Genomic DNA, 14024 nt, shown 5'->3' with positions numbered 1-14024 from the left:
GGTTTTCTTGTTTCCATACTATCATATTTATACATTGATTTATATGAGCATACTGTTCATATCTATAAATGGTTCTTTCTATAATCTCCATCAATTACCTATACGTTGTAAGGTTTATCTCAGACCTGCCAGTGTTCTTAAACAGTGTTTCTCAAGGTAAGTTATAAATTTCTTCCAGTCTTTTTGGAACGTCTGGTTGTCCTGCTCACGAGTTCGTCCCGTCAGCCTGGCTAATTCTGCGTACTCTACCATCTTTGTTTGCCATTCCTCAATAGTCGGTAGATCTTGATGTTTCCATCCTTGAGCTATCAAAACTGCGGCCGCCGTTGCCACATACAGAAATAGTTTTTCGTCTTCTTTTGGTATCTCATCCCCAACCATTCCTAAAAGAAATGTCTCTGGCCTTTTATGGAAGGTATATCTAAACTTTTTTTTTTAGTTCATTGTATATACTGTCCCAAAATGCCTTTGTTTTTTAACATAGCCACCACATGTAGTAAAAATCGTCATCCTTATCTAAACATTTCCAGCATTTTTTTCTTCTAATCCTGTACATTTTTGCCGACTTGGTTGGGGTGAGATACCATCGATACATCATCTTCTGCCCCACACCTCTTGACTTTCTGTATCAGTGATGGGCAGCCCAAAATATTTTGCTGCCCAAGGCAAAGGACAATCTGGTGTCCCCACCTCAAATTCCTTATACAGGAACAGGCTGGATTAACTGTTGAATCTCACTTCATTACTGCTGATGGAACCTTGTCACTCACCACAGAGCGTTGCATGGCCTTCTGCCTTTCGTTAAATTACAGGATCCGACGCAGTGTTATTATATTAGTGTTTCACTTCAAGTGCTCTGCTCTCCTTTACTGTGAGTGAAATTTGCCACAAGGCAGGCCAGTCTTAGGCCAGTAGATTAGCTACCAACGTAACTTGATGTTTTGTGTTTTGTGGAATTAACAGCCAAATTGCCCCGATCCATTGACAGGTCTCTGGCACATACATTTTTCTCCACAGGAACCTCCTGTGGGTGGCGTCTGGTGTTGCAAACTGGCTGATTCATAGGGGTGTGTATTTGAGAGAGAGGCAGAGGGAACATATCTGAGGTACCCTTCTGCCTAGAGATATATCTAAAATATTAGCACCATTTTGTTACCTTTGCTTCCTCACAGTTATTTTTATCAGAAGCATTCATTAGTGAAAGCCTGCATTCTGAAGTACAGTACTGTAGTATTGAGAAGTATAGTTTGACATATACAGTCAAGTTGTTTTGACATATAATCAGCCATTAACTCAGATCCTGGTGCAGAGAGAAGGGGAGGGGAGAGAGACCCTCCAGATCAGGGGTCAGCAAACTACGGCCCGTGGGCCAGATCCAGCCCATTTGCTCGGATCCGGCCCAAAGGCCCGCGAACGGTTCTGCAATCGCTGCTTGTATTGGCGCAATCGATTGGGAAATACTGGAAGACGCAAGAATTGCCTACCCGAGAAGAATGGCAGAGGAAAGTGATGGACTATATGGAACTGGCTGAGATGACCGGCAGAATTCGAGACCAGGAAGAAGGGTTGATGGAAGAAGACTGGAAAAAATTTAAAATATATCTTCAGAAACACTGCAATATAAAAGAATGTTAGAAAAAGGTTGGAGAAGAATATTAGACCGTTTTGGCAGACAGGGTATAATGGAATAAGTAAATATGAAGTGTAAAATGAGGATAGAGGAGAATTAAATACTTTCGAATGTTAAAATAAGTAAAAGAAAAGAAGGTTAGAAGGATTCGCTGGAGATACGATTTAAACTAGAATACAAAGCAGGGAGGTGAGAGGAAGTCATGGAAATAAGCAAATGGGAAAATGGTTTGTAATGGTCAAATATGTTTTTTGTTATTTCCTTTTTTCTTTTCTTTACTGTGATTTTCTGTTTTTCTTATTCTTTTTTATTGTCTGTTTTTTATAAGATGTATGTGGTTTGTGTTTCTTTTTTTTATACTTTTTCTTTTTTTGTAATTGTAAAATTGGAATAAATATTCTTTAAAAAAAAATGTATTGGCGCAATCGCCATTTCCCCCCCCCCAATTTTTTTTTCAGGCCCCATTTTTTTGTGACCCCTCCCCAGACTACATCTCCCAGCTTGCTCTGAGGTTGCTCAGACTTCCACAATGCTGGCCAATGTGAAGCTTTAGTAACCTCAGGCCTCCCCTCCATTGGCCGGTTTGACACGAGCCGGCAGCCAATGGCGACACTTCCCGAGACTCGCTGTTCCAATCGGGGCAGGGCGGGGCAGGGCACCTTGTTGAAATATAGCTCCGAGAAGGGAAGAGGAGAAGCGAAGGGGCGGGAAGAACCTGTGAGGAGGGAGGAAGAGGAGGAGGACTCTTCTGTGCTGCTCAGCGGTGGCACATTAGCAACGGTCATGGACACCCCAGGGTATGGGCCCTTCCTGGCGGGGTGGCTGCGGCCCCTCCGCACAAGCCGAGACCCAGCACCAGGGGGCGACCCCTCCCCAGCCCAGCCCAGCCCACTCTGTTTGCACACGTTGAGTGTAGGTATCTCAGTTGCTCTGTCTCTGAGGGAAGGAGGAATGGAAGGCATGTGTGTGTGCCACAAGTTCTGAAGGACAGTGAACCAGCCCCCCGCAGAAAAAGTTTGCTGACCCCTGCTCCAGATTGTGTGCATAGGCAGTATACTAAATTACCGTATTTTTTGCCCTATAGGACGCACTTTTTCCCCTCCAAAAATGAAGGGGAAATGTGTGTGCATCCTATGGGGTGAATGCAGGCTTTCGCTGAAGCCTAGAGAGCGAGAGGGGTCGGTGCGCACCGACCCCTCTCGCTCTCCAGGCTTCAGGAAGTTATCCGCAAGCCTTGGGAGCCCGGCGGGAGTTCCCGCCGGGCTCCCAAGGCTTGCGGACAGCAGCCTGCAGCCCGAAGCCTGGGGCGCACTGAGTAGCGCGCCCCGGGCTTCGGGCAGATATCCGCAAGCTTGGAGAGCCCAGCGGGAGTTCCCACCGGGCTCCCAAGGCTTGCGGATAGCAGCCTGTTTTGGGAGCTGGGGTCGGGGGAAGCTCGGGCTTCCCCCGCCCCCAGCCCCGCAAGCTCCTGGAGCGATGGTGAGGTTGCGCAACCTCGCCTTCGCTCCCGGACCCCCAGCCCCGAGGCTAAAAACGAAGCCAGGACAGCGAGCGGGATCCATCCCGCTCGCTGTCATGGCTTCTTTGCTCTTTGGGGCTCGGGGGGAAAATATTTTTTTCCCCTTTATTTCCCCCCCTCCAAAAAAATAAGTGCGCCCTATGGGGCGAATGCAGGCTATCGCTGAAGCCTGGAGAGCAAGAGGGGTCGGTGCGCACCGATCCCTCTCACTCTCCAGGCTTCAGGAAGCTATCCGCAAGCCTTTGGAGCCCAGCGGGAGTTCCCGCCGGGCTCCCAAGGCTTACGGACAGCAGCCTGCAGCCTGGGGCACGCTGAGCAGCACGTCCCGGGTTTCGGGCAGATATCCGCAAGCCTGGAGAGCCCGGCGGGAGTTCCCCCTTTCGCCCTATAGGGCAAAAACTACGGTACTGTGCCAATTAGCTGGTCATATAACTGATCAGGGAGGAAGTGACCCTGGTGTTAATCCAAAGTGGAAACCAGGAAACAAAGGCCAATTCTGTGAACCGCCCTGAGACATCTGGGTATCACTTGGGAAGACAGGAGAACTAATATCAGTGTACTGGAAGAAGCAAGGATCACCAGTGTTGAAGCAATGATTCTTCAACATCAACTTCGCTGGACTGGTCATGTTGTGCAGATGCCTGATGATCGTCTTCCAAAGCAACTACTCTATTCCGAACTTAAAAATGGAAAGCGTAATGCTGGTGGTCAACAAAACAGGTTTAAAGACTGTCTCAAGGCAAATCTTAAAAAATGTAGTATAAACACTGACAACTGGGAAACACTGGCCTGCGAGCGCTCCAGTTGGAGAACAGCCTTTACTAAAGGTGTCATGGGCTTTGAAGACACTCGAACTCAGGACACAAGGGAGAAATGTGCTAGAAGGAAGGCACGCCTGGCAAATCCACACCATGATCAGCACCTGCCCGGAAACCAATGTCCCCACTGTGGAAGGACGTGTGGATCCAGAATTGGCCTCCACAGTCACTTACGGACTCATTGTTAAAACTGTGTTTATGGAAAACAATCTTACTCAGCTACAAGTGATTGCAAAAGAAGAAGAAGAAGAAGAAGAAGAAGAAGAAGAAGAAGAAGAAGAAGAAGAAGAAGAAGAAATTCAAATGATGATGATGATGATGATGTATGTGTTGTTAAATCACAGTAAGCACAATGCTGTCTATGAGGATGGGGAAAGAAGTGGACAAGGTGTGATTCTGAAGTGAACACATGCACAGACCAATTCAACGATTTGGGATTGTGGGATCTGTTCACTGCCAGATTCCTACTCTTGTGGTGTTGCATGTGCTGCAGTTTGAGGGCTGCCTAACAAAGTAATTTCAGCTGCCCAAGAGTGGCTAGCTTGCTACGTTTTACAGATTTTATGTACGTTTCATGTTGTATTCAGTCCCCTTGAACATAAAAATACATAAAATTGAACGCAGTATCCGTAAAAATTCCCTGTGAGGGCAGCAGCATATCAAAGACTCGTCGCTTCCAGGGGGAATTGCTATATTGATTTCAACATGTGTGGCAGAAAGCGCCCTGCCCACTAGCTAGTCACTCTTAGGCAGACAAAATGACTTTTTAAAAACAGCAACAGAAGGCAGACAGGCAGCCCCCAGGCTGCTTCAGAAGCACTCAGACCATCTTGCAAGTATTCCCCCTCCATTGATTTTTCTTCCTAACAGTGGCGTAGTGTGGGTTGTCAGCACCCGGGGCAAGGCAAGTAATTTGCGCCCCCTAACCCGTGGATTTTAGCACTCGAGTCTCTTCCACTAGATTAGTTCCTGATTGGCTAGGAGGAGGATCCGTGTGACAATAGCGAAATTTTTGCGAAATCTGTGACAGCGCTGAGAGAGAGTGAGTGAGCCAGGTAGGGGCAGAGAGCTGCGAGTGCGAGCGCCCCCCCGATGTTGCGCCCGGCCCCTCCTGCACCCCCCACGCTACGCCACTGCTTCCTAAAATTTATGTCAAAAAATAAAAATATGTGCAGCTTTTCAAAGACATATCTGGATTTGTCAGGTAGGATATCCTGTGAGAAACCAGCCCAAGCCAGATTTTATTCTTGTGTTCATCCCTAGCTATGTAGTACAACATACCTTGGTTTCCAAACGTCTCTGTTGACAAATGTTTCGGAACTTGAACGCCAGTAACCCAGAAGGAAATGCTTCCACTTTCGAACACGCCTCAGAAGTCAAACTTCCGAGGCGGCTTCTGTGTTGAGTTCTCTGTATAAATTTTTCCATTTTGAGGCTTCTGTATTGAGGTTTTGGTTTTCAAACGTTTCGGAAGTCAAACTGTCTTCCGGAATGGATTACATTCGAAAACCGAGATTCCACTGTATAAGATATTGGGAAACTGCAAACAAAGGCCGACACATTTGATTTCAAACTTTTCTAAAAGAGAGGATTAGTCCATAGGAAGCAGAAAGAGAGTCGCAAGATTTTGGGAAAGTAAAAGGCGAAAGATTTATACAAGCTCACCATGTTTAGTGCACATATAATTCTGTACTTTTTAACTTTCAATAAAGATGCCTGGGGGAAAATATTTTGAAAAAGCAGAATATGTATTCGTTCCAAATTAAAGCATACAGAGATTTAGGCAAGGTCATGCATCTCTTTTTTCTTCTTCTTTTACTGGGTTTGATTATTAGGCCAGGAAACTTTCAAAATGTTAAACTAAAAAAAGGCCAAATCTAGACATTTTTTTCCTGAAGAATCCACAAAACACATTCCTGGAGTAAAACAAAAATTAATATTCCAAGCATATACTGTAGAAATACAGCCCCCATTAAGAAGTAGATTTCTGGTGTCATAGCTGTGAGAAGAGTTCTTGTCTCTGCTATTTTAAATACCTACCAATAGGTGGTGCCTCGTAGCTGGAAATCAAATGTTCAGAGACAGCCTTCCTTATTGGAGCAAACCACAAAATGGCTAACTATCCAGGTTCCCTTTGTTCCTGGCACTAGTCCTATAAGAAAGAGGGTTAAGGCACCTGGTTGGGCAATGTGGGAACAGGACGCTGGACTAGGCGGGCCTTATTAAAGACCACAAAATCTTTAATAACAAAAGAGCCATCTAGATATTGCCTTCAATAAATCTCTTATGACGACTTCTTCGGCACTCGCCTCTCGACACTCGTCCTCCAGGACTTTCCCCAGTATACATCTCTATTCGATATGCTCTCTCGCAAAAAAAAAAAAAAAAAGCATTTTGAACATTTATGGGAAATCCTCTTCAATCCTTTGAGGTAGTTCTTGCAAGAAAACATCCTGGGGTATCGGGTCAGGGGGAATTGCCCTGCCTCAGTCTTTTCCTTCTGCTGCATCGTTGCTGAAAGAATTTCGGAAAGATTTCTTCAGCTGACGGAGAGAACGAGAGAAATAAGAAGAGTTAAGAGCGAACCAACCACAAAAATGTAGCCTATACACTCAAAGCTGTGCAGCACTATTCAAGACGGTTCCCACTCGACAAGGAACTTGAGTCATAGCTGTCAACATTCCCTTTTTTTAAGGGAAATTCCCTTATTCCGAATAGGATTCCTCGCAAGAAAAGGGGAAAGTTGACAGCTATGACTTGAGTGCTTCCTCTGCCCACCCTCAAAGGCCCTGGAGAATAGAGGTTCCACCTCTGGTAGGAACCAGAATGCAACTTGATTCTTACATTCTGGATGAAGGCCTTGAAGTCTATCTTTTGACTTTTGACTTCTTTTTTACTGGTGTGAAGTTCCTTGGGGTCCGACGCAGAATTGGCCTTGCCGCTTGCGAGAGAGGTTGATGCCTTCAGCTCCGTTTGTCTGACTAAAGTGCTGGAGGGGCTTGAGGGGACTGTTGCACTCCTACTCGGAGGCCTGTGGTGGATATTATTGGAATACCCAGCTCTGGAAAAGAAATCGTCAGCAGCATCTGGAAGAGTACTGTGAGCGTGCCCGGTTTTAGGCTGTCTTTCTTCCGTCCGATCGGGTATTCCAAGTTCTGAGCACAGGTTGGACTGTTCGCCTAATAGCTGATTCAGCTGCTGCAAAGAGATGTGTGAAACACAGAGATATATTGATTTAAAAGAGAGAGAGATGGGACCACTCAGTAGTAAATAATAATGACGATGTTCAGATATAATGTTAAACTAGGGCTGCCATACGTCCGGAAAATCCTGGCCTTTGCCAGGATTTTGATCCCCAAAATGGTGTCCTGGCAGAATGTTTAATGTCCGCTTTAAATGTCTAGGAAAACCCGGGTGTATGGCAACCCATGTTGTAAGTGGGGTTATTTTTGCTGATTTTCTTAAAACTAGCCCCCCCAAAAACCCTATTTTCTTCTAGCCGAAAAAATTATTTTCTTTTTTTAGATTTCCCCACCCTCTGAAAAAAGGTCAACAACTCTTTTGTCTGGAATATGGCAACCCTAGTTAAACAAGGACTGGATCCAGACACATCAAAGAAGCGTTTCAGTTTAAAGCATTGTAAATTTAAACAGGGAAAATAGGTAGAGAAAAATGGGGCTCCACATCACCATCTTGGTGGCACAATGATATATCGCATATACAACACATATAAATCACTTTTTCTTTGCCAGTCTAGCTGAGTCCATGGTTTAGCGGTACATGAATGAGCCTCAGGGTTATTTGTCTATAGGAATTAACAGTAACTATGGTCTGTTTCAAAGGAAGTGTAATACAAACCATGGTTTTTGAAGCGGGTTTGTTTAGACTAACCATAGTTAGTACGATTCTCTTGTTTGGAGAAAATGAGAAGTTATAGATTACATAGTTTCCAAACCCATGGAGGAGGAGGAGGAGGAGGAGGAGGAGGAGGAGGAGGAGGAGGAGAAGGGAGAGGAGAATGCATAAGTTCAAAGCTAAAGCAGAAGTCCTTCTGTGTAACAACTGGTATAGAATAGCTCCTGGATTTTGCTTCTGCTAAGCCCTATTGCTTAGGGTGTTCAGGTGTTGCCTGATAACTTGCAGCATCCATGAACTTGCTGAATAGTCTCTTTAAATTTCAAGGTTCATTATTGTTTCACAAGATGTGTATTTCTTTAAAGGCCAGAGCAAATAACGTGACCTAGTTTTACAGCTGTGAAGCAGTATAGCAGGTGCCATTAAGTTGTGGTAAGTAAGCTGTTGGGTATGGAATATAAAGAGCAGCCTGTAGCTCTCTCAGTACCCTGGTGAATGGGTCATGCTTATTAATATTGTAATTTAGTGTAAAAGGAGTTTTTGTTTTTGTTATTAAAACCGAGCAAAAATTATTTTGCGTTTCTTGAATGTGTGGTCTTCACAGCACGCTTTCTGCAGCGCAACTAATCTGCAAATAACCAACATAACTAATCAGAGTAGCAGCTACTGTGCTGGAACCACAGAGTCACCACCTTCTCCAGAGTGGTTGGGGAAACCCAGCCAGATGGGCAGAGTATAAATAAAATATAACAACAACAACAACTTTACACTTTTTCCACTGCAGAGTCACTGGGGCAGGGTGGAAGCAATGTTAGGGTTCTGCTGATGTACCAGCTGGAATGCCACATTGGCTGCACCAGTTTGTTCATGTCAGAAGGGGTGACTCTGTCCCACCACAGCAGCTGCTACTAACTGCTGAGCTGTTGTTTCCTTTCTACCAGAGCTATTTTTCCAGAAAAAGAGGTGCCGGAACTCAGCATGAACACCTCCCTCGTTCTCTTACAATAGGGGCGCGGGTGGCGCTGTGGGTTAAACCACTGAGCCTCTTGGGCTTGCCGATCAGAAGGTCAGTGGTTCGAATCCCCGCAACAGGGTGAGCTCCCGTTGCTCTGAGCCAGCTCCTGACAACCTAGCAGTTCGAAAGCACACCAGTCCAAGTAGATAAATAGGCACCACTGTGGCAGGAAGGTAAATGGCATTTCCGTGCGCTCTGGTTCGCGTCATGGTGTTCTGTTGCGCCAGAAGCGGTTTGCTCCTGCTGGCCACATGACCCAGAAAGCTGCCTGTGGACAAACGCTGGCTCCCTTGGCCGGAAAGCGAGATAAGCGCCACAACCCCAGTTGCCTTTGACTGATCCTTTACCTTTTTACCTTTACCTTCTCTTACAATGGCAATGGCGCCCACCTGAGAGGTGCTGGAACTGAGTTCTGGTGAGTTCCGGCTGAAAAAAAGCCCTGCTTTCTACCATGTTTATATGTGGTGCTCCTACACCAGGCAAATCCCAATTTCCCTCACACAACAGGGTTCATGAGGCCTAGCTGGTTTCTAGTCCCTTGTCTGACCAAAATGCTTGACCTCTTGAGTTACGTGGCCTTAAGTCCTTTAGGAAAAGAGGCCTGTGATTTGTGTCCAGGAGGCCAGTGCAGATGCTGAAGAGCTCTGGTTACGTACCATTAGAATTCCCTCCCTAACCTGGCGAGCCCGATCCTGCAGCTGCCCTTCCAGTTCAGCGACCTCTCGGCGAACAGCTTGCCGCAAGACCTGCAACTGTCTTCTTTCCTCTCTGTGGTAGACGGCAGGGGGACAAGACAAAAGACAGAAAGGCAACCCTCAGTGAGGCCTCCGCTTCCCTTAATATCATCAAAACATATTACAAAGACAATCGTGTCCAAGTTTAATTACATTCACTCCTGGACACAATTCATTTCCTATACTTGGCAACACAGTGGGTCAATACGCTTGTTCATAGGACTGAATTAAAGCTGGAACACGGTAATCTGAGTAAATTAAATTCATAACCATGGGATTCAGTTCTCTCTCTCTCTGCTAGTCTTTTAAGATCAAGATGGTGCATTAATTCATGCTTATTATATAACCACAGCCTATTTGCCATGGCACCAAGGGTAATTGTTAGATTTCCCTCACGCCGCCCTAAAGACACTGCAGATGTTGCACAGCTGTAGGAAATGTGATGACATGTCTACCAGATGGGAGAAAAACCACCCTGCATGCAATTTATGCCATTGTCATGATTGTTTTGTTTGGAGAGCCCTCTGAAGTTTAAATAGCACGTACTGCACCATTTTTAAGAGAAGCCCTTCTGTGTACAATAAGATGCACTGTGTGTGTCTGTGTTTTTTTGTGGTGCACATGACGGTGCCACAAATGCAGGGCTGGGGTGTGAAATGAAGGCACATTACCGCCCCTCCGTTGACATCGCACTGGAAAAGAGAGCCTCTTGCTCCGTCATGTGCTGCTCAATCTCATCTAGCCGTTCTCGAAATTTCTGGCACGAATTCCTCATGACTTCAATTTCATGGACCGTGCACTAAACATAAGATCAAGAAGAGGCAACAATTCTGTTAAGTTGTGGGTGAACATATCAGACGACACAGCGATTCTTCAAACAGCTCTTGTTTATTCACAGGCCAGAACTGAACTGAACTGAAGGGTTCAGCCAGCCTGCTTATATAGAGCTCCACTAGAACGCAACAGTAACTACTTTCTGTAACTATCCAATCGCTGAAGGTCACTTTCAATCCCTTATTTGCATATGTGGACCTGACTGAAAACTATCTACAGTATCCCCCTGCTGGCCCAGGGTGAGAACTTCAGTAAATAACAAATTCAACATATAGCCACAGCTGTTATAGGTAGACATTCAGATTTCTACACATACACATTTAACCTTATATAAACCTAAACAGATATCTGTGTCTCTTCATAGACATTCACCAGTTTTACCAAAGGCCACCTATCCCCATTCTACTTCTCTGGTACATGTGTCAAGGGCAGTGCCGGATTTAGGTACAGTATAAGCTAAACAAGCTATAGCTTAGGGCCCCACTCTCTTGGGGGCCCCAAAAAAATTTAAAGGGGGGAAAAAACCCTGGATGTACATTTCCAAAATATAAGCTAAAAAACAAATAAAATAAAACCTACATACAGCAACAGTGTTTTGTGTTGTGTAGGCTCCTATAATGGGCCCATAGCTGTCAACCGTCCCTTATTTGGCAGGACAGTCCCTTATCCCAGTGCCATGTCCTGCTGCTGTCCCTTATTGATGATGTCCTTTAAATTTCCCGGGTTTCAAAGGAAGCAGCTCCCCTCCCTCCCTCCCTCCCTCCCTCCCTCCCTCCCTCCCTGCCGGCCAGGGAGGAGGGAGGCTCCAACTGTGTTGCTTGGCTGCGTTGCTCACCCAATAAGGAGTTTAAGAACAACTGGGGGGTGGAACTTGCATGCCTTGTGCTGATCAAATCGGCCACATTGCCTGGGGACTCGCCTTTGCTCAGCGCTTCCCAGCGGAGAGGGGACGGTGGTTTTCCTTGCTGCATCCCCTTTGCCGGGTTGCTGCGCTATGGGAACCACCACTTGAGGCTTCGTTTGGCTGCTGGTTGACTAAAATCCCTTATTTTGGCTGCTGATCCCTTATTTTTGAGGCTGCTGGTCCCTTATTTTCAAATCTGTAAGTTGACAGCTATGAATGGGCCCCGCCTGCTGGCCTGCTCCCTAAAATATCACATATAAAGGGCTCCATTACCTTCAGTAGCTTAGGGCCTCAACAAACCTAAATCCAGCCCTGGTCAAGGGAACATAAGATCCTGAGATTGCATGCTCACATCTCAAAGTTAGGAACACATGGACAGAGTAACCTCTTTCTGGTTTTGTTTTTAAGCCATATAAGATAATGATTTAATAGAATGAAGTGTGAAACAAGAGTAGAATCATAGAAGCATTAAGTTGGAAGGGACCACAAGGGTCGGCTAGTCCAATCCCCTGCAATGCAGATTTTTTTTACCCAATGTGGGGGTTAAACCCACGGCCCTGAAATTAAGAGTCTCTACCAACAGAGCTATTTAATCTGATCTATTTTTCCTCTTTTGCTCCAAGTACAGTGGTGCACTGCTTCCTTGTCAGGCATTATCATTTAGGTTTCCTGAGGGGAAAACCTTTTCTATCAGTCCTCACAAGAAAGAAAAAGGATACTGTCCATGCAGTTCGAAAGGGCTTAGCCAGTTGTGAGCGAGTTAATGAAACATTGCCATCTAGTGGGCATTTGCAAGTGTCGGAATATTCCAGAAAAATTGTGACATGACCGGGGGGGCGGGGCGGGGGGGGAGAGATGTCGCAAAAGGCATCTCAATGTTGTGAACCCCATTTCCTCCTTACTGATATTGTTCATATTCAAACCACTAGGGGTTAAGGCCTCTGTAGCGAATCCACCCAATTAAGGCTACCCATTAATAATGCGGCGGATCCACTTCCGCTAATTGCCCCCCAATTAATTATAGTGCGCCCACCTCACGGTACACCAATTCCATGAGTTTCTACAATTTACCACAGCTTATCTAGTGGGGGACTTGCGTGAGGGAAAACTGAATGATTAGAGTCTCAGGCAGAAAATGATCAAACAAACAATAAAAAGTTTTATTAAACAAAAATGGTTTATGAAACAAAGTGGGTCAGGAAGTGCGTTCTTTCAGGTAGACGTTAACTTGTTTCCTTTAACTAACTCTAAGATGTTTCATGCTTAAACACACTACTACAGTGGTACCTCGGGTTAAGTACTTAATTTGTTATGGAGGTCCGTTCTTAACCTGAAACTGTTCTTAACCTGAAGCACCACTTTAGCTAATGGGGCCTCCTGTTGCCGCCACACCGCCGGAGCACAATTTCTGTTCTCATCCTGAAGCAAAGTTCTTAACCCGAGGTAATATTTCTGGGTTAGTGGAGTCTGTAACCTGAAGCGTATGTAACCTGAAGCATATGTAACCTGAGGTACCACTGCATAGGCACAGTTCCTCTTAAACTTCAGTTACTGTACTAAAAAACAGGTGTTACACTTCAGGTGGTAGATGTTCAGGTGTCCAGAATTGGTGGTAAAATGCTCAACTCAGTTTCTGTCACTTAGATATTACAGTTAAATATTTTCAACACTATACCACTTCCTTCGCAGCTTAATACTTTGGTTCATGAGCGAGGGGCACTTCTCCTCAGTTACCCACTCTCTTAACCATCCCACAACTGAGGTATTCCAAATGGTATAAGAGACCCAGACCTTGTGACTAGGTTGGGAGTCTTTGGTACCTAGAAGAACTCTCCCCTCCTGGCTAGACTGAGACCCAAGTAGCCTGAATTCCCACAGGGTCTCCCTCTCCTGGCTCAGACTCAGCCATCCCAGGACCCTCCTGCCTGTATACCTCCCCCAGACCCTCAACCTGGTCTCCCTATCCAAGCTGCAAGGCTCAGTCCCAGTGTGGGTGTTTTAACTTCACTCAAAACCAGTTCTCCTTATCTCACTCCCTAACTCCCAACTCCAATCAAACCCTCTCTCTTAACCTGAAACTTAGCCATATCTCACAACCAAATCCTATCTCTCATCTTAAATCCAGCCCCATCTGACTCTCTGGGAAACTGCTACAACCTTGTGTTTCAAATACAGTGGTACCTCAGGTTAAGTACTTAATTCGTTCCCGAGATCTGTACTTAACCTGAAACTTTTCTTAACCTGAAGCACCTCTTTAGCTAATGGGGCCTCCCACTGCCGCCATGCCGCTGGAGCACAATTTCTGTTCTCATCCTGAAGCAAAGTTCTTAACCTGAAGCACTATTTCTGGGTTAGCGGAGTCTGTAACCTGAAGCGTATGTAACCTGAAGCATATGTAACCTGAGGTACCACTGCACAAAGAAATCAATGTAGGCCATATATTTAGACCATGGGTAGGCAAACTAAGGCCCAGGGGCTGGATCTGGCCCAATCACCATCTCAATCCGGCCTGTGGGCGGTCCGGGAATCAGCGTGTTTTTACATGAGTAGAATGCGTGCTTTTATTTAAAATGCATCTCTGGGTTATTTCTGGGGCCTGCCTGTTGTTTTTACATGAGTAGAATGTGTGCTTTTATTTAAAACACATCTCTGGTTTATTTGTGGGGCATAGGAATTCGTTCATATATTTTTTTCCAAAATATAGTCCGGCCTCCC

The 14024-nt window shown here is 45.5% G+C and overlaps 1 protein-coding gene across 3 annotated transcripts in view; it reads right to left on the bottom strand.

Moving 5' to 3' along the window:
* Window positions 1-5694: 5694 nt before the first annotated feature.
* Window positions 5695-14024, bottom strand: part of ITPRID1 (ITPR interacting domain containing 1) — a 63767-nt gene continuing 55437 nt past the window's right edge. For 2 of the 3 annotated variants that reach the window (XM_080975753.1, XM_080975752.1), the window contains exons 12-15: window positions 10243-10370; window positions 9494-9605; window positions 6812-7165; window positions 5695-6510 (exon numbers count right to left, since the gene is read on the bottom strand). In XM_080975753.1, coding sequence (XP_080831879.1) covers window positions 6454-6510; window positions 6812-7165; window positions 9494-9605; window positions 10243-10370 — 651 coding nt within the window. In that variant the 3' untranslated portion in view covers window positions 5695-6453. The remainder of the gene's footprint in view (window positions 6511-6811; window positions 7166-9493; window positions 9606-10242; window positions 10371-14024) is intronic. The other variant, XM_080975754.1, reaches the window with a different exon arrangement.

The sequence above is a fragment of the Podarcis pityusensis genome (genome assembly GCF_964106645.2).
Source record: "Podarcis pityusensis genome assembly, chromosome: 12".
In the NCBI taxonomy this organism is placed as follows: Eukaryota; Metazoa; Chordata; class Lepidosauria; order Squamata; family Lacertidae; genus Podarcis; species Podarcis pityusensis.
This window is presented reverse-complemented; position numbering and strand designations above follow the sequence as displayed.